Source organism: Ixodes scapularis, unplaced genomic scaffold (genome assembly GCF_016920785.2).
Source record: "Ixodes scapularis isolate PalLabHiFi unplaced genomic scaffold, ASM1692078v2 PGA_scaffold2__306_contigs__length_199485367, whole genome shotgun sequence".
NCBI classification, from domain to species: domain Eukaryota; kingdom Metazoa; phylum Arthropoda; class Arachnida; order Ixodida; family Ixodidae; genus Ixodes; species Ixodes scapularis.
In genome coordinates, this window is record NW_024609857.1 from 116,917,515 (window position 1) to 116,944,178 (window position 26,664).

The 26,664-nt window shown below is 47.6% G+C and overlaps 1 protein-coding gene across 1 annotated transcript in view; it reads left to right on the forward strand.

Annotated features, from left to right (window-relative positions):
- The window catches only part of LOC120838325, a 58,312-nt gene that overhangs the window by 12,057 nt on the left and 19,591 nt on the right, over positions 1-26,664 (forward strand). Inside the window, exons 3-4 of the mRNA XM_040208183.2 lie at positions 37-134; positions 1,573-1,674. Of these exons, the coding sequence (XP_040064117.2) occupies positions 37-134; positions 1,573-1,674 (200 nt within the window). The remainder of the gene's footprint in view (positions 1-36; positions 135-1,572; positions 1,675-26,664) is intronic.

The window sequence follows — 26,664 nt, forward strand, 5'->3', positions numbered from 1 at the left end:
TGGTTTACAAATTTGGTATCTAACTTTTGTTTGCAGACCTATCGAAGGAAGATCCTCCCATACCGGTTCCATTACCGTGCTGGAGTCATATAAAAAACGTAGGAGCCATATTTTGCCTACTCACTGGAAGCGATGTAAGTCTTACGAGGCATAGAAACTTGTAAAACTACAGTAACCCAACTATTACATGAACCAGACCTCAACCTTACACTTCTTTAAAAGAGCACTATTTTGTGAGAGAAGAAAAATATTTGAACTTCATAGCTGGTAGAATATTTTCGGAGGTATTGTCAGTCACAAGCTAGGAAATAGTTTACTAATATATGCAATAAGAATATGCACACATCAGGTCACACAACATGCGGATCAGTTTTATGCTTTGAGCTATTTTTTTGTTGCTGTTAGGGTGTGAAGGAATTTGGTGCGCAATGTTAAAAAAACTGCAATTCAACGTCGTAAAATTTCATTTTATATTATGATATGCATTCATTAACAAAAAATTGTTGTCCACTATCGGATGCCACGAGTTTTCAGCTGTTATTTCATATACGTGCACCCCTCTTAAGACCTGCCAGCTGTTAGGGGCACAATAAAGCACAACTTAATTGAAACCTTCATTAATATATTCCACTAAACATGGAAGCGCAAGTAAAGAGGTTATGTGCGCAGTATAACCAAACATCCCGGAGTTTGAGAATATCCAAGTCCACCAGCTCAACATAGTTTTCAAAGTTTTAGGGGGACATGGCACTACCGCTTCAGGTGATGTTTATGAAAAATACCTCGCAACGCCTGTGGTGTATAATATTGCAGCGTCTCCGCTTCAGAAGTTCGGATAGCATATCGTTGCTTTCAAGAGAAGTGTTGCTTTATTTGGATAGCAAGCAACAACAATGAAAGAAGGGAAAAGAAACAACAACGCCTAGATTGGACGAATTTGTGTTGTAAAAAACTTAGAGCGAGAAAAACATACCAGATACACCAGATACTCAGTTTTCTATAACTAAAAAGCAGTGGTGCAAGACTATCGGGAGTACCATTAATACAACCAACAGTAGAATCCCACTTTTACTATTTATTAATAAAAAAGACTATAAGTAGTCCTAGCGACAGTCTACTATCATAAAACTATCGATAGCCGAAAATTCCAAACAAAAACGCTATTGTACTATTGATAGTCGACTACGGGTGGCTATTAATACCTCGTGGGTCAAAGGAATCGTTGGCCCTTTGAAAGAACAACATAAATTTGTTTCTTAACGTAGAACGAGGTTACGATTTTGGACAGAGGTGAAGATAGTGCAAATTCTGTATAAAAAAAAAGAGTTCACATAAAATTATGGAACGAATTCACTACCTACGGCACCGTCTTCATTTAAAGACGGCCGCCGCAGGTCATTCTTTATTTAAAGTGCATTTTCGTTTTTACTCACTCGCTGGTGAAGCACCCTGTACAATGTCGCCATTATTTCAACAAAAATGACCGCATCGTCTCCTCTAGCGTTTCTAATCGTGCGCCTATCTTATTTAAAAGTTGAGACAACTCTTTACACCAATTAATTTTTTTTTCAGGGTTATTCAAGATTTGATTGGACGTCCTGTCAGCTGCAATGCATAAACAGCGATTTCCAACTGGACTTACCATTTGAAAATTTTAATCCGGATGAATTAGTTGTAAGTCACTTCAGTATCTTCTCGCTTTGTACGCGCACTTCCTTCCAACAAGTTCGAACTAAGTCGTTTTTTTTTCTTACATTTAAAGAAGGAGTTAATTATGATATCTGGTATATCACGCAGAGTAAACTATCGGGGCATGAATCTTGGTAATGAGGCTGGACCTCGACTTCCATCAGGTCTCTAGTGCAGACGCTGGCATGCCCCACCTGTTCACTGCCATAAACCTTCGGGTGCGAAACGGCTCACGCTGCATGGGGTTCCAGGTTGGCATTACCTGTCAGCCTGGCGCCGCTCGCTCCGAAGTGCACTGATTGCCGTGGACAAACACACCGTTCTCGGTACGGGGAGAGGAGGCGGGGAAGGAAGGGTTAGAAGTGCGTAAAAAGAAGATAGCAAGCGGGGCCAAGCATGTCTTGGGGCAGTCGCATTGAGAACCGCGGTTATAGATAGCCTTTCGCACAACAGACTGACTGAGGGGACAACTGAACTTGACCGGCGAATGATGCGAGTCAGTAAAATGTTGTTATTGTGAGCGAAGAGGCGGCTTGATCAAATCGGGCGTCAAATAAGGTCGAGTTACTTGACCTTATTCGACACAGTATGAAAAACAATATGTTATTTTTCATTTCCTGTACGATACCCTTTGCCATTCATTCCAGACCATTAGAAAAGATCCGGTCCGCTTTCATATTGGTTCGCAGATGTTAAAATTGACTTTCTATTTCTAGAGGCGGCCTGGGGCTCCAATCTGGACACTTGGCGAAAACGTCGGCGAGACATCCGGCAGCCGTGATTGGCCATCGCCGCACTTGGCCTTGGTGCCGGCCAATCATCGTCGCCGGATTGCTCACTGACTACTTAGCCAATTATTCAGATTAGGGCCACTGGTTGGTGCCGGAAATCATGCAGTCTGGAAACACATCACACATAGTAGCAAGTTGGGGAAATCACTGCAACTTATTTTGACAAATACACCGATATAAGTTCCGCATAGTTATGTCTTCACATGATCGCAGTATTTGTATAAAGATGCTACGGCCCTAGATTTGAATTAACGTAACAAATCTGTATCAATGATTCAACACTCTTGATGTTTTAGACATGCAGAATCTCGTGACATGCACCAACTCTACTGTGTTGCATCACAAAGCGGTTGTTGTGCTTCGTGCGCGTTTTCGGTCTGGGGGTGTGGGCGCAAGTCGCCATGCGTTACGGGCATTTCTGTGGCATTTTGAAAGAAACTAGACGAAATCCTCCCTTCTCGTCCAAGCGCCGCGACTGGGACTGTACCAAAAAGGCTGGGACAAGTGTGAAGATCAGTTTTCATGTGTTTTCCGCCTGCTTTGTTCGTCCGGGAACGTGGATAGGTGCCGTCAAAAGAAAAAAACCAGTCACCGACGGACCGCGATTGAATGTGTGGGAAGCCTTTGGAGTTGAATTAACGGCAACTTGAGGTTGTTAGATTTATTTGTTTTGTTCCAACGTGAACGTGAGAAAACCGGCAAGTTGTCCGGACCACCCGCTGACCGCCGTTCAGTCCGTCTTAACTTCCAAACGACCATCTGATTGTTCAAATTGTCGTCTGGCCCTTTCAAGCTCGTTCGTACTGTCGCCTGCTCGTTCAAACGACAGCGGCCAGTAGACCAAAAGTTGCGGTCAAAAGTAAGTGCAGGCCCCAAACGACTTCAAAGTACGAAGGTTGTTTCGGGTAGGTAGGGCTCGGTGTAGACAAAAATACAAGGGGATGTTGATCACTGTTCTCAGTGGCCATCACCGAATTGTTATGCTTGATTCACTTGTCATGATTCTGCTTGCGATTTTCAGTATCGACGTTGTAGGATACGCCAGATCCCACGTGGTCCATTGATCGGACGAACAATGCCACAAAATGTGCAACACAATCAGAAGCTCTCCACAATGTTCACAAAGTGCAACACCTTCACCACGAGGCAGATACTGGTGTGTCACACGGGAGTGACCTATTCTTAGACGGCACTGAAGAACCTTTACACGACGTTCCCTGTTATGAAAGCTCTTCCAAACACCCAGAACGGGCTTGATAATGTGAAGTTTGTTGTTGCTCTCTGTATTCCATTCCAGATGCCATTTGGCACGCGGAACTTGAGGAATTCTCCGCCGTCATGAGATTCCAGCGTTTCCTGTGAAGCTACACCAGCTCGTTTGAGGGCCCTGAAAGCACCCCTCAAAGGCGCCTTTCTAACAGCTGATCTACTAACCTTCTGTCGTGTACGGCAAGCGCTTGAGCGCTCCGTGGATGTCTTATTTGTGGGTGTCATTCTCTGCCGTGGGCTTGCAGATGGGAAGTTCTCAGAGCCTGTTAAACTATGAGACGCAATAAACTAAATGCGGAAAGCAAACCAAAGACGATAGGAACGCGGGAGTACTGCAGTGTGTCTAGGTCGCTAAATGCGTCCAACTACTCGATTGGGCGGATATGGTTTGTGGGCTGCGTTTCCAAAACGAACTGATAGGATGTGACCAAATCATTGATCCTCTGCAAGAGTCTCTGCCTCTTCTCCTTGATTCACGTGACGGAGTAACGCGCGCGATTTTTGACGAATTTGCTTAGAAGCTTGCGGAGGCATCGGCCATTACATTGCAAACTTTGTTAAAGTTTCAGTTATAGTCTCTTTAATTTATGCACGCTAGAGCGCCAAGTGGAGTGTCGCCACCGCTTTACTGTTGTTTTTTCTTGCGCTTTTCTCTGTGGAAGCCCGGGGCGTGCTCGTTTCTCCGAGCAGAGGGCCGGTCGCTGCATGCCTGAACACGTTATGTTTCACCACCACCGAGAGTAACACCGAGGCACTCGAGGAAGATGTTCGGCAGGACAATGGTGTCTAACGAACGAGCAGACAAGCGCTGCGTCAGAGTTCGGCTGGCAGTTGGCCTGTCGACTTCCGTTCCTGGCATATGACCGGATATGGTTAGATGCCAGCCATATAACACATTCTGCGTTAAACATAACACTGAAACATAATCTGATGCGTGTTTCCTGGATAATGAGGTATAAAACGAAACCAAGCCGAACATGAACGTTTTTCGGCTCTATACAGCATTTACCCGGTACGGGCCAAGAGGCTGCCATACTTCTTATCCAATAGCTGGCAATCAGTTAGGTATTTCTTCGTTGCTCTTTGAAGGAAATTAATTGCATTGAATATGTAATACTGACTAACAGGGCAGCCGTGTCACAAAATGTTCACTTAAGAACGCACTTCTCAAGGGATCCAACTTTCGATAGAGGACTTAAAAACAAGAATATTTTATTTTAGCAGGGTTTCGTACCGGCCATTATAACGGTTTTGTTCGGGTTCAGGTTAGTGGGCAGGTGTCGACGTTTCGGCAAGGGCACTGCCTACTTCACCCTGATGAAGGCAGTGCCACTGCAAAAACATCTAAGTATGAACAAACTAGGTAAATTGACCATCATGCAAATATATATATACAAGCTTGTCTTTTTTTTTATTCTTGCAGATTTGTATTTAAAAAAAAGCCATGAAAGCTACACTTGTGCGGTTTGTGCGATTGAGTTATACGCCCAAGGGGACATTATGTCGGTGGCTGATCTTTGCGATAAGTCAGCTAAATAATTGAAATTCAATAAATAACTTTTAATTAGAGAAAATAGACATATGGTTCCAATTAGAAACTTGCTGAGCGTCGTCCGAAACCTCTAAATCAGTCATTTTTAGAAAGACCTTGAGTGCGGGAGAAGCGCAGTAGTGCGCTGAAGATACCACTCTTGGAGCAGGTACAAGGATGGGGCTAGATAAGAGACGAAAAAATGGCGCGGGCGCCTTACCGCAGCCGCCATATATATATATATATAACGGGCATGGTGGCGGGAGGCCGAAGGCGTGGGTATATAACTGAGAAGAAAAAACCCCTAGTGAAAACAGCAACAACGGACGATTTAATCTTCGACGTTTTGGCCGGAGTCCGGCCTTCGTCAGGAAAAACTTTTACAGATGAACGCGGGTGGTATTTATACAGTGCTACGGTCGAGTCCAAATTTCGGCGGGGTGACGGTTGTAGCTTTCGTGAGAGAGAAGCGTAGGGCAGCCCTTATACGGGTGAAGAAGCTTGACGGTCGGGCCAAGTTTCAAGGACGCGGGGTGACGGTTGTAGCTTCTTGAGAGGGAGCGGCAGGGTCACTTTGTGTCCGGGCGGACAGGGGTGACCTGGACGATAGCGTACAATAGATGAAAGTTACACGCGCAAACTAAAGGGCTGTCTCAAAAAAAAAAGAAAGAAAGAAACAGGGCGGCACGGTCACTTGTGTTGTTTTCTGGGGCATGCATGAGTCAGACCTGGAAGGGAACAATGTTAAACCAAGAAATAAAAAAAAATATATGGATATATATATATATATATCAGTGTGTCGAACCGAAAAAAATACGGGTTCGGTTACGGTTCAGGTTCAGGTAAATTTATTTTGTTCCGGTTCAGTTCCGGTTCGATTAATTTGATCCGCGAACCGGTTCGCGAACCGGTTCGGGGCGCTGAACCGGTTCGCGAACCGGTTCGGAAATTATAAATGACAAATTGCAACATCAAAATAAATTACAAATAAAACATCTGAAATCAGCACATACGAAACGGGATACATCGTAGTGTAAGGCTCAGGGATTTCTACCGGGAATGGTTTCTTTATGTGCACTCAAAGGTTACCTCACCGACGTTTACGCATTCGGACTTCATCTAATTGGGTCCGACGCAGTAGCTGTAAAATCCGCGACCTCCTTACAAACCCCCTTACAAGTAGAACTCGCTAACTATCCCGCCACCTCGGCGTGTAAGCAATTGAAGGAACACTGGGGAGAAAATACAGCTTTCTTTATTTGAACTAGCCTTCGGTAACTCACATTAGACCCTTAAAGAAGTTTTCATTAAACAAGATACGGAATATGAAAAACACTTCACCGAACGCAACGCCAGAAGGACGTAATAGGATAAATATTAAAATAGAAGAGTTCGCTGTCTCACAAATATGTTAGCTTCTAAGTGCCTATACGAAACCGGATGCATTATTATCAAACTCCACAGCCTTTTCTTTTCTCATTCCGATGGAAGCAAGCTTCAAGAACTCGCGCGTTCTAGAAACGTGTTATGAAATGAGCACACAGCAGCGTTTTGGATTTACGAGATTGTAGGAAAATGAAATCCCGTGACGCGATTTTTTTTTTTTTTTTTTTGCACAGCCTTTCAATTTTTTTTCTTCCGTGCAAGCCGCTACCAGCGCAATACCGGTTCCTATGTTAAGATTCATGGATGCAGCGTTTGTCAAGATTCATGGATGCAGCGTTTATATTTCTAAAACTGAATGGAGAAGAAAAATGTGTAAGCGAGGTCTGTGTCAGTTGACGGCTTTTAAAAAACAAATGGCATTGATAGCACATTCATTGTCAACAGCGCGTGGCCGAACCGTTTTGACGAGCCGGTAACCGTTATTTTTTTTCCGGTTCAGTTCCGGTTCGGGTTCATCGCCATAACAATATAACGGTTCGGGTTCAGTTCAAAAAAAAATACCGGTTCGGCTCCGGTTTTCGGTTCGGCTCGGTTCCGGTTCGACACCCTGATATATATATTTATATATATATATATATAGAGAGAGAGAGAGATAGGGGAGAAAACAAGAATGGGTGACGGTTACGCTTTTTTTCTAAATGCATTCTATTGGCGTGGCGACGGCAAAACAATGTTTTCGTCCATACTGGAAGTGTGAAAAATTCGAGATAGCGGCGCCCTTGTAGAAAGGGTGTATCTATATGTTACGACAGTTTCGCATTCGGCTTCGTCAGGAGATGGCATGCATGCGAGGACATCAGACTGCGCAGAGCAGTAAGCGGGCAATCGGGCGAGAAAGACGTGACGTCAGAAAAAATAATAAGTAAAGAGATATATAAAAGAAAGCAAACATATTGAAGCAGAATCAGGCGTCGAGCATCGGGCCAGAAAAAAGAACCCAAAAATGATTAATCTTTTTATCTGGCGAAGAAGGAAGGCCAGCGATGCTGTACTATGGCGGGAATGAAGTAATGGCCGGCCGCAAGTCGGCTAGCCAGAGTGGAAAGGCTCGAAAGGTTACCGCCATCTATGAGCGACGACGGCAACCAGACAACAGGCAAGCCGGCTGTCTGGTTGCCGCCGTCGCTCATAGATGGCGGTTAGTGTCCAGAGTTCTGTGTCATCGTTTGTTTGCTGACGGACACGATCCTGGGGAAATAAGCCCTTAATAGCTCCGCTCTAAAAAGACAACCTGACCGCGCTCCCATGGTAGGGCGGCGGGGTTCAAAGCCAAAGAGGAGTATATGAGATCATCGACATGGCGGAGGGTACATGCATACATACATACATACGTATACACATATATATATATATATATATATATATATATATATATATATATATATATATATATATATATATGTATGTATGTATGTACCCTCTGCCCTGTCGATGATCTCATATACTCCTATATATATATATATATATATATATATATATATATATATATATTCTATATGTGTGTGTGTGTGGGTGGGTGGGGGGTTTCATCTCATATCGGACAGGCTAAAATTGTCTAATTTTTAATTTTGACGAATAAAATATATCTTTTGGGGGCATTTCTCAAATGAAGGAGGGCGCAAACCATATGTTCTTCAGATTTTTTGTTCTTGAGTTACAAAGCGTAGAAGCCGCAGTGGCAGAAACTAGTAATTTTGCGCGGTGGCGTGTTTAACACCCTCTGCCGGGGCTAGTGTTTTCTCTCCACCCTTTTAACTTTACCCCCTCATGTAATAGGTGCTATAAAGATACCTTGACGTATTCAGATATTTTTAGAAATTTTATTGTGTTCTAAACAAAATGTCAAACTCGTCACTCAGGTCGATTTTTGGTAAAATTTGACAAGTCATTACTTTGCCCGTATTTAAGGTAAATTTTCGTTCTTTAGCTCTATAAGAAGCCCAAAGCAAGCCCATTATAGATATAATAATATCATTATGATCTGTCTAGTAGCCGTTCCGCTACCTTCACGTAAATGTTGTAAAAAATTACAAATGTTGAAAGTTTAAGATCAATTTTCTAAAAAAAAAATAAAACATTTTGTAATTTTTTTTATTTTTTTTCTTCTTGTAGATTTATTAGTCGACTACAAGAAAAAGCAATGTAGAGATGTAATATTTTGGTTGTACGTCTTCTGTTTAAGCCGCAATCGCATGAAATATGTGCTCATTAGACAAAAATACAGTAACCTTACCGGCATTGTGCGCCTCTAAGATTTCAAAAATATGTTGTTATTTTTGGTCACCGGGAGTGTGGGAACAATGACACGTGCAGCCGTAGTAATAATGTGAACGAAGAGGGGAGAGAGTGATGTTTGAATTTTAGCATTAAAGTTAAGGGAACGGAAAGGGAAGGTGAGCTGGCGAATAATTGGGCCAGGAACGGGAATCAAACCCGCAACCTTCGCCTATCCGAGGCGACACCTTGACCGATTAGATCATCCCGCGGGATGATCTAATCGAAAGGAACAGTACAGAGGTCGAAAATTGAGTCCGCCGGAACCTGGGGCCGCGGCCCCAGGTTTCGGCGGACTCAATTTTCGACCTGTGCACTGTTCCTTTCGAATTCGGGCAATTGGGTAGAAGGCAGCCGTTACTGATTTAAGGCCCATGCTTGTCCTAAGTTGCAGCAGTGGCGTAGCACGTCATTTCAGCTTGCAAATGTCGGAAAAGGGCCCGTCCGGCAGCTCTGCATGATGATCAATTTACCTTGTGTTTTCATACTGGCTACTTCGGGTCAGGAACATTGGTGTTTTTGAAAGAACCGAGTTGGATGACCATCTCAGTATTCTATCTTATATGTAATATCCTGAAGGCAACGCGGACTGAATAAATGTAGGAATTGTACTAGTGTGGCAAATTTAGAAATAGAAGATTTTTATTATAAGCTCGATCACTGTTTCCAACTAGGTATTCTTAATCTTAAGCTTTGATTGAACGTAAATGTATAGCCTGATGCACCAGGCACGTAGCCAGGATTTTGTTTCGGAGGGGGGGGGGGGGGGGCTCGCCCATGACAAAATGCTGTATGAGGGGAAGGGGGGAGAAAAGGTCCCAGCAGGGGGGGGGGGGGGGGGCGGGCCCCATGCCCCCCGCCCCCTGGCTACGTGCCTGTGATGCACCACTCGCTGACGGTAATTCTGCTAAATTTCTATACAGCTTAAAACATTGTTGAATACATATCTTGTCTTCATAAATGATGCATTAATCCATGGCAGAGAGAATTTTATATATTTGTGCACCGGGCAATTGTAATAAATAATACAACTCAATATCGTATTTATTAATTTATTTATTTGTTTGAATATGATTGAATACAAATAAACAATGAATATACAACGCGAGTAACTCGATGTGGTCATCTCGTTTTCGTGGTGCCATCTCGTTTTCGTGGTATCCTTAAACTTTAGACTCGAGGACACAGGTTTCGGTTCATCAACTAATTTACAGACTTAAAAGCATGATAAACTAGTTTGCTTAACCGTCTGTACACGTAACGCAGACCTCAACTGCACAGCTTTTTTTTTAGGAATATGCTACTTTTATCTTTTTACGTGACGGTTTACAGATATCTTCAGTTGCGTATGATTCGTGTCCGCATGACAGGTAATCATGTGCTGAATCTATATTGTCACGAAGGACAAGGTGACGATAGGAAAAATAACTGAGGAAACTGAAACGTTTAATGCGGCGAACTTGTGCCCAAAAGAGCGTCGCGGGCGTCGAAGTCGGCGTAACAGCAGGATCGAACATTGGGGCGAGACTGACCCCGGCTCGCCACGTGGAGCCCCTTTTGTACTCACGTGGGAGTCTGGAATATTCGGCGTAGAACTTTCGGCGTGTAAAACATTCTAAACTCAATCGGATGACAATCTTCTCGAACTTACGAGAACGCCGAGTTGAAAGATAAGTAAAAGAGCATTCCGCTCCTTGGAACCCAACCTGATACCTCCGCGCGACAGCCAAGCGCGGTAACCACTCGGTCACGTACGCGCTCGCTCGGCGACTCGCGTGGCAAATTTAGGCTGAAGCCTTTTTTGGGGAGGCTTCACTTCGTATACTGCGTCCTTACCAACCCAGCTATCGGCTATTTCTTTGTTCGTTCTCGCTGCTAAAGTATTCATAGTACCATCCATAAAATATTTTCGTATTTCGTTCTCTCATCTCGCCAGTTAGGAAACAAAGAAAGCCCAAAAAACGTCCCTCTTGCATGGGAAAGTGGAAACCGGTTGAGGTACTCGTGAAGGTGTACTTACTTCCCAAGTAGTAACTTACTTTCGCTTATCACTTGATATTTAATGTTTATCGTAACTAATGAAAGCCAATTCTTTATATAGCTGTTTCAAAGTTATACATTAAGGAATCGAACGTGGAACGTGTTGGTGAGTCGTCATTGTAAAGGAAGGACAAATAGAAACGAGTACGAAAGAAATGAAAGGGCAGTTGCATGCTCTAACAGCTCAAAGTTTATTTTGCAGGGAACACACACAACTTTTACACTTAAAGTAAAAGTGCATTGTGGCTCAAAAAGAAAAACAGTTGGAAGTCAGCAAAGCCTTGCTCTTCCTGTTCTTTTGTACTCGTTTTCATTTGCAGTGCTTTTTACCATAAATATGTTTATTCTTTTAACTTCTGTTATATTCACAACATGCATCTTGCCTCTCCTGCTCTACCGACATTGCAGATGTCATTGAAGGGCACAAATTTGCGGCTCTTGTGCCAAAGAAATATCTTTTTGGAGACTTCGTAACGAAGTTGTGTAAAAACCGCAGCATATCTATGCGATCCTCCAATAAAAAAAAAGGTGCGCATGGCATCAAACGACTAGTACCCACTTGTGAGGGAGCTCGCTTGCAACACACTTATGATGGACGGAAATGTCGGCAGTACTTTACTTACCTACCAGATCTTTCTTGTGACATGATATTGGGAGGGATTTTATAACGAAAGAGGGCGTCGTCCTAGACCTCCTAATGGGAGAATACCGGTATGGCTGGAACTGAACCCCTTTATGTTTTCGGGTGAGATTTCAGACAAAAACAGAGTGTTCTCTACAGGACAAAACGCGCCGTTCTGAACCAATTGCGGACGTTTCGTTGATCATCAATACAGGACAAAATATGCGTGTTGCCTCAAGTTCGTCCTCCGGTGCAGATGTTCAGCGGGAACGCCTTCCAGAAGTGTTGCAACCGTTTTCCCACATTGCTACTGAGATTCGCGGGAAGACCAATATGCTATCGAACTAGAATTCAATATCGGAGATGCCCAACCCATAGGATTCAACGTGCGCTTCTTGAGTGTTCATAAAATACAGCTTCTGGACCGCGCTACAAAACAAATGATCGAGCCCTACCCGGTGCGCCCCTCTAACAGTCTGCTGGCCTTCCCTATCGTTCTGCCGCCCAAGAATGATGAAACGGATGGAATAGTGCGTCTGTGCGTTTACTATTTCCCTCTTAACACCATGACGAAAGGATCCCCTTTCGTCATGGTGTTAAGAGGGAAATAGTAAACGCACACCCTTTCCTACCGATCTCCTATGTAATGTATGCACCGAGATTTAGAATGTATTTTCAGCACTCTTGACTGTGGCTGAGGGTTTTTACAGATACCTGTCGCCAAGGCTGACACTGCTAAAGGCCTGTTGAAACAGGACACTTCAAAAAACGTGAATCAACAGGGCTTTGTCAAAAATCATGGAAGTTGATCCGTCCGGCAGCTTGCCAATTCGATGCCTGTTTGAACAGCACCAAGCAAATATCACGATTTTTCTCCGCGCTTCCTCCGCTTTTCGGTAACCTCGGTGCTCGTCAGACTTGACGTCGCACGCCACCTGCCAATACTGTCCATCTGTTCCGCCGGGCCCTCGTATTCTTGATCGTGTTCCAAAGTTTCCTCGATCTTACCCCAGGGTAAGGGTTTTGTGCCTTTGCGTTCGAAAACCTACTTGCGTCCAGCGTCGCTCTATTTGTTTGATCACTTGACACAACCCGCCGGATAGTAGCTCGAATCTACTTGGGAAAGAATTGGAACATAGCCCTTCCCCTTCCCCTTCCCGTTTTCAGGACCTGAAGAGCGGCGAAGGCCTTGACCAACTGACCGACAGCCAACAGGCCTTGACCAACTGACCGACAGCCAACAGGCCTTGTGAGGTCTGTTGGCTGCCCGGACTCACGTGATGAGTTTCTTCAAGGCCCCCGTAGAGTACACGGGCGAAACGTAAAAACAAAACAAAAAAGCTTTTCCCCCTGCAAAAAAAAAAAAAAAAAAAAAAGGACGAAGGTTGAGCGCCGCATTATTTATGCCGGAGGCGTATCACCTCACGATTTTTGAAGTATCCTGTATGGACGGGCCTTAAGATGGCTTTAATTTACCGAAGGGGCCTAGGTGAACTCGACAGACTCCTCTTCAACCTCTCTAATTCCCCCGCAAGCTTCTAGAGGCTCACGGAAACTGTGTTAGGGGATACTAAAATTAACTGTGGAATGGCTTACATGAACCACGTAGTGTTATTTTCAAAGAACTTGGAGGACCACATTAATCATTTGTAGGTTTTTCTGCAGCGCATGAGTGATGCAGGACTGACGATTAACCCATAAAAGGTACAGCTGGCTTTAATCAGGGTGGCGCTTCATCCATAGATTGGTGGTAGAGCATGGATTCCTCCATCTACAGGAGGAGAAGTTGAAAGCAATGATGGAATTTCCTACCACTCAGGGCAAAAGGGTCTACGGTGATATCTCGGCCATCGTGGGATTGTACCGCCAACTTATATAAAACTGCAGATTTGGCCCGACCTCCTCATGAGCTGCTGCGTGAGGATGTCCCATGGAATTGGACCGCAGTTCACGAGAGAGCATTTACAACGCTGGCAGTCATCACTGCCGCAACTGCTTCCCTCAGACTTCCCGGTCTCCATTCACCATTTGCGCTACAAACAGTACAAACAGACGCTAACGAGTACGGACTAGGAGTATGCAACTTATATAAAACTGCAGATTTGGCCCGACCTCCTCGTGAGCTGCTGCGTGAGGATGTCCCATGGAATTGGACCGCAGTTCACGAGAGAGCATTTACAACGCTGGCAGTCATCACTGCCGCAACTGCTTCCCTCAGACTTCCCGGTCTCCATTCACCATTCGCGCTACAAACAGTACAAACAGACGCTAACGAGTACGGACTAGGAGTATGCAACTTATATAAAACTGCAGATTTGGCCCGACCTCCTCGTGAGCTGCTGCGTGAGGATGTCCCATGGAATTGGACCGCAGTTCACGAGAGAGCATTTACAACGCTGGCAGTCATCACTGCCGCAACTGCTTCCCTCAGACTTCCCGGTCTCCATTCACCATTCGCGCTACAAACAGTACAAACAGACGCTAACGAGTACGGACTAGGAGTACGCAACTTATATAAAACTGCAGATTTGGCCCGACCTCCTCGTGAGCTGCTGCGTGAGGATGTCCCATGGAATTGGACCGCAGTTCACGAGAGAGCATTTACAACGCTGGCAGTCATCACTGCCGCAACTGCTTCCCTCAGACTTCCCGGTCTCCATTCACCATTCGCGCTACAAACAGTACAAACAGACGCTAACGAGTACGGACTAGGAGTATGCAACTTATATAAAACTGCAGATTTGGCCCGACCTCCTCGTGAGCTGCTGCGTGAGGATGTCCCATGGAATTGGACCGCAGTTCACGAGAGAGCATTTACAACGCTGGCAGTCATCACTGCCGCAACTGCTTCCCTCAGACTTCCCGGTCTCCATTCACCATTCGCGCTACAAACAGTACAAACAGACGCTAACGAGTACGGACTAGGAGTATGCAACTTATATAAAACTGCAGATTTGGCCCGACCTCCTCGTGAGCTGCTGCGTGAGGATGTCCCATGGAATTGGACCGCAGTTCACGAGAGAGCATTTACAACGCTGGCAGTCATCACTGCCGCAACTGCTTCCCTCAGACTTCCCGGTCTCCATTCACCATTTGCGCTACAAACAGTACAAACAGACGCTAACGAGTACGGACTAGGAGTATGCAACTTATATAAAACTGCAGATTTGGCCCGACCTCCTCATGAGCTGCTGCGTGAGGATGTCCCATGGAATTGGACCGCAGTTCACGAGAGAGCATTTACAACGCTGGCAGTCATCACTGCCGCAACTGCTTCCCTCAGACTTCCCGGTCTCCATTCACCATTTGTGCTACAAACAGTACAAACAGACGCTAACGAGTACGGACTAGGAGTATGCAACTTATATAAAACTGCAGATTTGGCCCGACCTCCTCGTGAGCTGCTGCGTGAGGATGTCCCATGGAATTGGACCGCAGTTCACGAGAGAGCATTTACAACGCTGGCAGTCATCACTGCCGCAACTGCTTCCCTCAGACTTCCCGGTTTCCATTCACCATTCGCGCTACAAACAGTACAAACAGACGCTAACGAGTACGGACTAGGAGTATGCAACTTATATAAAACTGCAGATTTGGCCCGACCTCCTCGTGAGCTGCTGCGTGAGGATGTCCCATGGAATTGGACCGCAGTTCACGAGAGAGCATTTACAACGCTGGCAGTCATCACTGCCGCAACTGCTTCCCTCAGACTTCCCGGTCTCCATTCACCATTCGCGCTACAAACAGTACAAACAGACGCTAACGAGTACGGACTAGGAGTATGCAACTTATATAAAACTGCAGATTTGGCCCGACCTCCTCGTGAGCTGCTGCGTGAGGATGTCCCATGGAATTGGACCGCAGTTCACGAGAGAGCATTTACAACGCTGGCAGTCATCACTGCCGCAACTGCTTCCCTCAGACTTCCCGGTCTCCATTCACCATTTGCGCTACAAACAGTACAAACAGACGCTAACGAGTACGGACTAGGAGTATGCAACTTATATAAAACTGCAGATTTGGCCCGACCTCCTCGTGAGCTGCTGCGTGAGGATGTCCCATGGAATTGGACCGCAGTTCACGAGAGAGCATTTACAACGCTGGCAGTCATCACTGCCGCAACTGCTTCCCTCAGACTTCCCGGTCTCCATTCACCATTCGCGCTACAAACAGTACAAACAGACGCTAACGAGTACGGACTAGGAGTATGCAACTTATATAAAACTGCAGATTTGGCCCGACCTCCTCATGAGCTGCTGCGTGAGGATGTCCCATGGAATTGGACCGCAGTTCACGAGAGAGCATTTACAACGCTGGCAGTCATCACTGCCGCAACTGCTTCCCTCAGACTTCCCGGTCTCCATTCACCATTTGCGCTACAAACAGTACAAACAGACGCTAACGAGTACGGACTAGGAGTATGCAACTTATATAAAACTGCAGATTTGGCCCGACCTCCTCGTGAGCTGCTGCGTGAGGATGTCCCATGGAATTGGACCGCAGTTCACGAGAGAGCATTTACAACGCTGGCAGTCATCACTGCCGCAACTGCTTCCCTCAGACTTCCCGGTCTCCATTCACCATTTGCGCTACAAACAGTACAAACAGACGCTAACGAGTACGGACTAGGAGTATGCAACTTATATAAAACTGCAGATTTGGCCCGACCTCCTCGTGAGCTGCTGCGTGAGGATGTCCCATGGAATTGGACCGCAGTTCACGAGAGAGCATTTACAACGCTGGCAGTCATCACTGCCGCAACTGCTTCCCTCAGACTTCCCGGTCTCCATTCACCATTCGCGCTACAAACAGTACAAACAGACGCTAACGAGTACGGACTAGGAGTATGCAACTTATATAAAACTGCAGATTTGGCCCGACCTCCTCATGAGCTGCTGCGTGAGGATGTCCCATGGAATTGGACCGCAGTTCACGAGAGAGCATTTACAACGCTGGCAGTCATCACTGCCGCAACTGCTTCCCTCAGACTTCCCGGTCTCCATTCACCATTTGCGCTACAAACAGTACAAACAGACGCTAACGAGTACGGACTAGGAGTATGCAACTTATATAAAACTGCAGATTTGGCCCGACCTCCTCGTGAGCTGCTGCGTGAGGATGTCCCATGAAATTGGACCGCAGTTCACGAGAGAGCATTTACAACGCTGGCAGTCATCACTGCCGCAACTGCTTCCCTCAGACTTCCCGGTCTCCATTCACCATTTGCGCTACAAACAGTACAAACAGACGCTAACGAGTACGGACTAGGAGTATGCAACTTATATAAAACTGCAGATTTGGCCCGACCTCCTCATGAGCTGCTGCGTGAGGATGTCCCATGGAATTGGACCGCAGTTCACGAGAGAGCATTTACAACGCTGGCAGTCATCACTGCCGCAACTGCTTCCCTCAGACTTCCCGGTCTCCATTCACCATTCGCGCTACAAACAGTACAAACAGACGCTAACGAGTACGGACTAGGAGTATGCAACTTATATAAAACTGCAGATTCGGCCCGACCTCCTCGTGAGCTGCTGCGTGAGGATGTCCCATGGAATTGGACCGCAGTTCACGAGAGAGCATTTACAACGCTGGCAGTCATCACTGCCGCAACTGCTTCCCTCAGACTTCCCGGTCTCCATTCACCATTTGCGCTACAAACAGTACAAACAGACGCTAACGAGTACGGACTAGGAGTATGCAACTTATATAAAACTGCAGATTTGGCCCGACCTCCTCATGAGCTGCTGCGTGAGGATGTCCCATGGAATTGGACCGCAGTTCACGAGAGAGCATTTACAACGCTGGCAGTCATCACTGCCGCAACTGCTTCCCTCAGACTTCCCGGTCTCCATTCACCATTTGCGCTACAAACAGTACAAACAGACGCTAACGAGTACGGACTAGGAGTATGCAACTTATATAAAACTGCAGATTTGGCCCGACCTCCTCATGAGCTGCTGCGTGAGGATGTCCCATGGAATTGGACCGCAGTTCACGAGAGAGCATTTACAACGCTGGCAGTCATCACTGCCGCAACTGCTTCCCTCAGACTTCCCGGTCTCCATTCACCATTTGTGCTACAAACAGTACAAACAGACGCTAACGAGTACGGACTAGGAGTATGCAACTTATATAAAACTGCAGATTTGGCCCGACCTCCTCGTGAGCTGCTGCGTGAGGATGTCCCATGGAATTGGACCGCAGTTCACGAGAGAGCATTTACAACGCTGGCAGTCATCACTGCCGCAACTGCTTCCCTCAGACTTCCCGGTTTCCATTCACCATTCGCGCTACAAACAGTACAAACAGACGCTAACGAGTACGGACTAGGAGTATGCAACTTATATAAAACTGCAGATTTGGCCCGACCTCCTCGTGAGCTGCTGCGTGAGGATGTCCCATGGAATTGGACCGCAGTTCACGAGAGAGCATTTACAACGCTGGCAGTCATCACTGCCGCAACTGCTTCCCTCAGACTTCCCGGTCTCCATTCACCATTCGCGCTACAAACAGTACAAACAGACGCTAACGAGTACGGACTAGGAGTATGCAACTTATATAAAACTGCAGATTTGGCCCGACCTCCTCGTGAGCTGCTGCGTGAGGATGTCCCATGGAATTGGACCGCAGTTCACGAGAGAGCATTTACAACGCTGGCAGTCATCACTGCCGCAACTGCTTCCCTCAGACTTCCCGGTCTCCATTCACCATTTGCGCTACAAACAGTACAAACAGACGCTAACGAGTACGGACTAGGAGTATGCAACTTATATAAAACTGCAGATTTGGCCCGACCTCCTCGTGAGCTGCTGCGTGAGGATGTCCCATGGAATTGGACCGCAGTTCACGAGAGAGCATTTACAACGCTGGCAGTCATCACTGCCGCAACTGCTTCCCTCAGACTTCCCGGTCTCCATTCACCATTCGCGCTACAAACAGTACAAACAGACGCTAACGAGTACGGACTAGGAGTATGCAACTTATATAAAACTGCAGATTTGGCCCGACCTCCTCATGAGCTGCTGCGTGAGGATGTCCCATGGAATTGGACCGCAGTTCACGAGAGAGCATTTACAACGCTGGCAGTCATCACTGCCGCAACTGCTTCCCTCAGACTTCCCGGTCTCCATTCACCATTTGCGCTACAAACAGTACAAACAGACGCTAACGAGTACGGACTAGGAGTATGCAACTTATATAAAACTGCAGATTTGGCCCGACCTCCTCGTGAGCTGCTGCGTGAGGATGTCCCATGGAATTGGACCGCAGTTCACGAGAGAGCATTTACAACGCTGGCAGTCATCACTGCCGCAACTGCTTCCCTCAGACTTCCCGGTCTCCATTCACCATTTGCGCTACAAACAGTACAAACAGACGCTAACGAGTACGGACTAGGAGTATGCAACTTATATAAAACTGCAGATTTGGCCCGACCTCCTCGTGAGCTGCTGCGTGAGGATGTCCCATGGAATTGGACCGCAGTTCACGAGAGAGCATTTACAACGCTGGCAGTCATCACTGCCGCAACTGCTTCCCTCAGACTTCCCGGTCTCCATTCACCATTCGCGCTACAAACAGTACAAACAGACGCTAACGAGTACGGACTAGGAGTATGCAACTTATATAAAACTGCAGATTTGGCCCGACCTCCTCGTGAGCTGCTGCGTGAGGATGTCCCATGGAATTGGACCGCAGTTCACGAGAGAGCATTTACAACGCTGGCAGTCATCACTGCCGCAACTGCTTCCCTCAGACTTCCCGGTCTCCATTCACCATTTGCGCTACAAACAGTACAAACAGACGCTAACGAGTACGGACTAGGAGTATGCAACTTATATAAAACTGCAGATTTGGCCCGACCTCCTCGTGAGCTGCTGCGTGAGGATGTCCCATGAAATTGGACCGCAGTTCACGAGAGAGCATTTACAACGCTGGCAGTCATCACTGCCGCAACTGCTTCCCTCAGACTTCCCGGTCTCCATTCACCATTTGCGCTACAAACAGTACAAACAGACGCTAACGAGTACGGACTAGGAGTATGCAACTTATATAAAACTGCAGATTTGGCCCGACCTCCTCATGAGCTGCTGCGTGAGGATGTCCCATGGAATTGGACCGCAGTTCACGAGAGAGCATTTACAACGCTGGCAGTCATCACTGCCGCAACTGCTTCCCTCAGACTTCCCGGTCTCCATTCACCATTCGCGCTACAAACAGTACAAACAGACGCTAACGAGTACGGACTAGGAGTATGCAACTTATATAAAACTGCAGATTTGGCCCGACCTCCTCGTGAGCTGCTGCGTGAGGATGTCCCATGGAATTGGACCGCAGTTCACGAGAGAGCATTTACAACGCTGGCAGTCATCACTGCCGCAACTGCTTCCCTCAGACTTCCCGGTCTCCATTCACCATTCGCGCTACAAACAGTACAAACAGACGCTAACGAGTATGGACTAGGAGTATGCAACTTATATAAAACTGCAGATTTGGCCCGACCTCCTCGTGAGCTGCTGCGTGAGGATGTCCCATGGAATTGGACCGCAGTTCACGAGAGAGCATTTACAACGCTGGCAGTGATCACTGCCGCAACTGCTTCCCTCAGACTTCCCGGTCTCCATTCACCATTCGCGCTACAAACAGTACAAACAGACGCTAACGAGTACGGACTAGGAGTATGCAACTTATATAAAACTGCAGATTTGGCCCGACCTCCTCGTGAGCTGCTGCGTGAGGATGTCCCATGGAATTGGACCGCAGTTCACGAGAGAGCATTTACAACGCTGGCAGTCATCACTGCCGCAACTGCTTCCCTCAGACTTCCCGGTCTCCATTCACCATTCGCGCTACAAACAGTACAAACAGACGCTAACGAGTATGGACTAGGAGTATGCAACTTATATAAAACTGCAGATTTGGCCCGACCTCCTCGTGAGCTGCTGCGTGAGGATGTCCCATGGAATTGGACCGCAGTTCACGAGAGAGCATTTACAACGCTGGCAGTCATCACTGCCGCAACTGCTTCCCTCAGACTTCCCGGTCTCCATTCACCATTCGCGCTACAAACAGTACAAACAGACGCTAACGAGTATGGACTAGGAGTATGCAACTTATATAAAACTGCAGATTTGGCCCGACCTCCTCGTGAGCTGCTGCGTGAGGATGTCCCATGGAATTGGACCGCAGTTCACGAGAGAGCATTTACAACGCTGGCAGTCATCACTGCCGCAACTGCTTCCCTCAGACTTCCCGGTCTCCATTCACCATTCGCGCTACAAACAGTACAAACAGACGCTAACGAGTACGGACTAGGAGTATGCAGCTTATATAAAACTGCAGATTTGGCCCGACCTCCACATGAGCTGCTGCGTGAGGATGTCCCATGGAATTGGACCGCAGTTCACGAGAGAGCATTTACAACGCTGGCAGTCATCACTGCCGCAACTGCTTCCCTCAGACTTCCCGGTCTCCATTCACCATTCGCGCTACAAACAGTACAAACAGACGCTAACGAGTACGGACTAGGAGTATGCAACTTATATAAAACTGCAGATTTGGCCCGACCTCCTCGTGAGCTGCTGCGTGAGGATGTCCCATGGAATTGGACCGCAGTTCACGAGAGAGCATTTACAACGCTGGCAGTCATCACTGCCGCAACTGCTTCCCTCAGACTTCCCGGTCTCCATTCACCATTCGCGCTACAAACAGTACAAACAGACGCTAACGAGTACGGACTAGGAGTATGCAACTTATATAAAACTGCAGATTTGGCCCGACCTCCTCGTGAGCTGCTGCGTGAGGATGTCCCATGGAATTGGACCGCAGTTCACGAGAGAGCATTTACAACGCTGGCAGTCATCACTGCCGCAACTGCTTCCCTCAGACTTCCCGGTCTCCATTCACCATTTGCGCTACAAACAGTACAAACAGACGCTAACGAGTACGGACTAGGAGTATGCAACTTATATAAAACTGCAGATTTGGCCCGACCTCCTCGTGAGCTGCTGCGTGAGGATGTCCCATGGAATTGGACCGCAGTTCACGAGAGAGCATTTACAACGCTGGCAGTCATCACTGCCGCAACTGCTTCCCTCAGACTTCCCGGTCTCCATTCACCATTCGCGCTACAAACAGTACAAACAGACGCTAACGAGTATGGACTAGGAGTATGCAACTTATATAAAACTGCAGATTTGGCCCGACCTCCTCGTGAGCTGCTGCGTGAGGATGTCCCATGGAATTGGACCGCAGTTCACGAGAGAGCATTTACAACGCTGGCAGTCATCACTGCCGCAACTGCTTCCCTCAGACTTCCCGGTCTCCATTCACCATTCGCGCTACAAACAGTACAAACAGACGCTAACGAGTACGGACTAGGAGTATGCAACTTATATAAAACTGCAGATTTGGCCCGACCTCCTCGTGAGCTGCTGCGTGAGGATGTCCCATGGAATTGGACCGCAGTTCACGAGAGAGCATTTACAACGCTGGCAGTCATCACTGCCGCAACTGCTTCCCTCAGACTTCCCGGTCTCCATTCACCATTCGCGCTACAAACAGTACAAACAGACGCTAACGAGTACGGACTAGGAGTATGCAACTTATATAAAACTGCAGATTTGGCCCGACCTCCTCGTGAGCTGCTGCGTGAGGATGTCCCATGGAATTGGACCGCAGTTCACGAGAGAGCATTTACAACGCTGGCAGTCATCACTGCCGCAACTGCTTCCCTCAGACTTCCCGGTCTCCATTCACCATTCGCGCTACAAACAGTACAAACAGACGCTAACGAGTACGGACTAGGAGTATGCAACTTATATAAAACTGCAGATTTGGCCCGACCTCCTCGTGAGCTGCTGCGTGAGGATGTCCCATGGAATTGGACCGCAGTTCACGAGAGAGCATTTACAACGCTGGCAGTCATCACTGCCGCAACTGCTTCCCTCAGACTTCCCGGTCTCCATTCACCATTCGCGCTACAAACAGTACAAACAGACGCTAACGAGTACGGACTAGGAGTATGCAACTTATATAAAACTGCAGATTTGGCCCGACCTCCTCGTGAGCTGCTGCGTGAGGATGTCCCATGGAATTGGACCGCAGTTCACGAGAGAGCATTTACAACGCTGGCAGTCATCACTGCCGCAACTGCTTTCCTCAGACTTCCCGGTCTCCATTCACCATTCGCGCTACAAACAGTGCAAACAGACGCTAACGAGTACGGACTAGGAGTATGCAGCTTATATAAAACTGCAGATTTGGCCCGACCTCCTCATGAGCTGCTGCGTGAGGATGTCCCATGGAATTGGACCGCAGTTCACGAGAGAGCATTTACAACGCTGGCAGTCATCACTGCCGCAACTGCTTCCCTCAGACTTCCCGGTCTCCATTCACCATTCGCGCTACAAACAGTACAAACAGACGCTAACGAGTACGGACTAGGAGTATGCAACTTATATAAAACTGCTGATTTGGCCCGACCTCCTCGTGAGCTGCTGCGTGAGGATGTCCCATGGAATTGGACCGCAGTTCACGAGAGAGCATTTACAACGCTGGCAGTCATCACTGCCGCAACTGCTTCCCTCAGACTTCCCGGTCTCCATTCCCCATTCGCGCTACAAACAGTACAAACAGACGCTAACGAGTACGGACTAGGAGTATGCAACTTATATAAAACTGCAGATTTGGCCCGACCTCCTCGTGAGCTGCTGCGTGAGGATGTCCTATGGAATTGGACCGCAGTTCACGAGAGAGCATTTACAACGCTGGCAGTCATCACTGCCGCAACTGCTTCCCTCAGACTTCCCGGTCTCCATTCACCATTCGCGCTACAAACAGTACAAACAGACGCTAACGAGTACGGACTAGGAGTATGCAACTTATATAAAACTGCAGATTTGGCCCGACCTCCTCGTGAGCTGCTGCGTGAGGATGTCCCATGGAATTGGACCGCAGTTCACGAGAGAGCATTTACAACGCTGGCAGTCATCACTGCCGCAACTGCTTCCCTCAGACTTCCCGGTCTCCATTCACCATTCGCGCTACAAACAGTACAAACAGACGCTAACGAGTACGGACTAGGAGTATGCAACTTATATAAAACTGCAGATTTGGCCCGACCTCCTCGTGAGCTGCTGCGTGAGGATGTCCCATGGAATTGGACCGCAGTTCACGAGAGAGCATTTACAACGCTGGCAGTCATCACTGCCGCAACTGCTTCCCTCAGACTTCCCGGTCTCCATTCACCATTCGCGCTACAAACAGTACAAACAGACGCTAACGAGTACGGACTAGGAGTATGCAACTTATATAAAACTGCAGATTCGGCCCGACCTCCTCGTGAGCTGCTGCGTGAGGATGTCCCATGGAATTGGACCGCAGTTCACGAGAGAGCATTTACAACGCTGGCAGTCATCACTGCCGCAACTGCTTCCCTCAGACTTCCCGGTCTCCATTCACCATTCGCGCTACAAACAGTACAAACAGACGCTAACGAGTACGGACTAGGAGTATGCAACTTATATAAAACTGCAGATTTGGCCCGACCTCCTCGTGAGCTGCTGCGTGAGGATGTCCCATGGAATTGGACCGCAGTTCACGAGAGAGCATTTACAACGCTGGCAGTCATCACTGCCGCAACTGCTTCCCTCAGACTTCCCGGTCTCCATTCACCATTTGCGCTACAAACAGTACAAACAGACGCTAACGAGTACGGACTAGGAGTATGCAACTTATATAAAACTGCAGATTTGGCCCGACCTCCTCGTGAGCTGCTGCGTGAGGATGTCCCATGGAATTGGACCGCAGTTCACGAGAGAGCATTTACAACGCTGGCCGTCATCACTGCCGCAACTGCTTCCCTCAGACTTCCCGGTCTCCATTCACCATTTGCGCTACAAACAGTACAAACAGACGCTAACGAGTACGGACTAGGAGTATGCAACTTATATAAAACTGCAGATTTGGCCCGACCTCCTCGTGAGCTGCTGCGTGAGGATGTCCCATGGAATTGGACCGCAGTTCACGAGAGAGCATTTACAACGCTGGCAGTCATCACTGCCGCAACTGCTTCCCTCAGACTTCCCGGTCTCCATTCACCATTCGCGCTACAAACAGTACAAACAGACGCTAACGAGTACGGACTAGGAGTATGCAACTTATATAAAACTGCAGATTTGGCCCGACCTCCTCGTGAGCTGCTGCGTGAGGATGTCCCATGGAATTGGACCGCAGTTCACGAGAGAGCATTTACAACGCTGGCAGTCATCACTGCCGCAACTGCTTCCCTCAGACTTCCCGGTCTCCATTCACCATTTGCGCTACAAACAGTACAAACAGACGCTAACGAGTACGGACTAGGAGTATGCAACTTATACAAAACTGCAGATTTGGCCCGACCTCCTCGTGAGCTGCTGCGTGAGGATGTCCCATGGAATTGGACCGCAGTTCACGAGAGAGCATTTACAACGCTGGCAGTCATCACTGCCGCAACTGCTTCCCTCAGAGTTCCCGGTCTCCATTCACCATTTGCGCTACAAACAGTACAAACAGACGCTAACGAGTACGGACTAGGAGTATGCAACTTATATAAAACTGCAGATTTGGCCCGACCTCCTCATGAGCTGCTGCGTGAGGATGTCCCATGGAATTGGACCGCAGTTCACGAGAGAGCATTTACAACGCTGGCAGTCATCACTGCCGCAACTGCTTCCCTCAGACTTCCCGGTCTCCATTCACCATTCGCGCTACAAACAGTACAAACAGACGCTAACGAGTACGGACTAGGAGTATGCAACTTATATAAAACTGCAGATTTGGCCCGACCTCCTCGTGAGCTGCTGCGTGAGGATGTCCCATGGAATTGGACCGCAGTTCACGAGAGAGCATTTACAACGCTGGCAGTCATCACTGCCGCAACTGCTTCCCTCAGACTTCCCGGTCTCTATTCACCATTTGCGCTACAAACAGTACAAACAGACGCTAACGAGTACGGACTAGGAGTATGCAACTTATATAAAACTGCAGATTTGGCCCGACCTCCTCGTGAGCTGCTGCGTGAGGATGTCCCATGGAATTGGACCGCAGTTCACGAGAGAGCATTTACAACGCTGGCAGTCATTACTGCGGCAACTGCTTCCCTCAGACTTCCCGGTCTCCATTCACCATTTGCGCTACAAACAGTACAAACAGACGCTAACGAGTACGGACTAGGAGTATGCAACTTATATAAAACTGCAGATTTGGCCCGACCTCCTCATGAGCTGCTGCGTGAGGATGTCCCATGGAATGGGACCGCAGTTCACGAGAGAGCATTTACAACGCTGGCAGTCATCACTGCCGCAACTGCTTCCCTCAGACTTCCCGGTCTCCATTCACCATTCGCGCTACAAACAGTACAAACAGACGCTAACGAGTACGGACTAGGAGTATGCAACTTATATAAAACTGCAGATTTGGCCCGACCTCCTCGTGAGCTGCTGCGTGAAGATGTCCCATGGAATTGGACCGCAGTTCACGAGAGAGCATTTACAACGCTGGCAGTCATCACTGCCGCAACTGCTTCCCTCAGACTTCCCGGTCTCCATTCACCATTCGCGCTACAAACAGTACAAACAGACGCTAACGAGTACGGACTAGGAGTATGCAACTTATATAAAACTGCAGATTTGGCCCGACCTCCTCGTGAGCTGCTGCGTGAGGATGTCCCATGGAATTGGACCGCAGTTCACGAGAGAGCATTTACAACGCTGGCAGTCATCACTGCCGCAACTGCTTCCCTCAGACTTCCCGGTCTCCATTCACCATTCGCGCTACAAACAGTACAAACAGACGCTAACGAGTACGGACTAGGAGTATGCAACTTATATAAAACTGCAGATTTGGCCCGACCTCCTCGTGAGCTGCTGCGTGAGGATGTCCCATGGAATTGGACCGCAGTTCACGAGAGAGCATTTACAACGCTGGCAGTCATCACTGCCGCAACTGCTTCCCTCAGACTT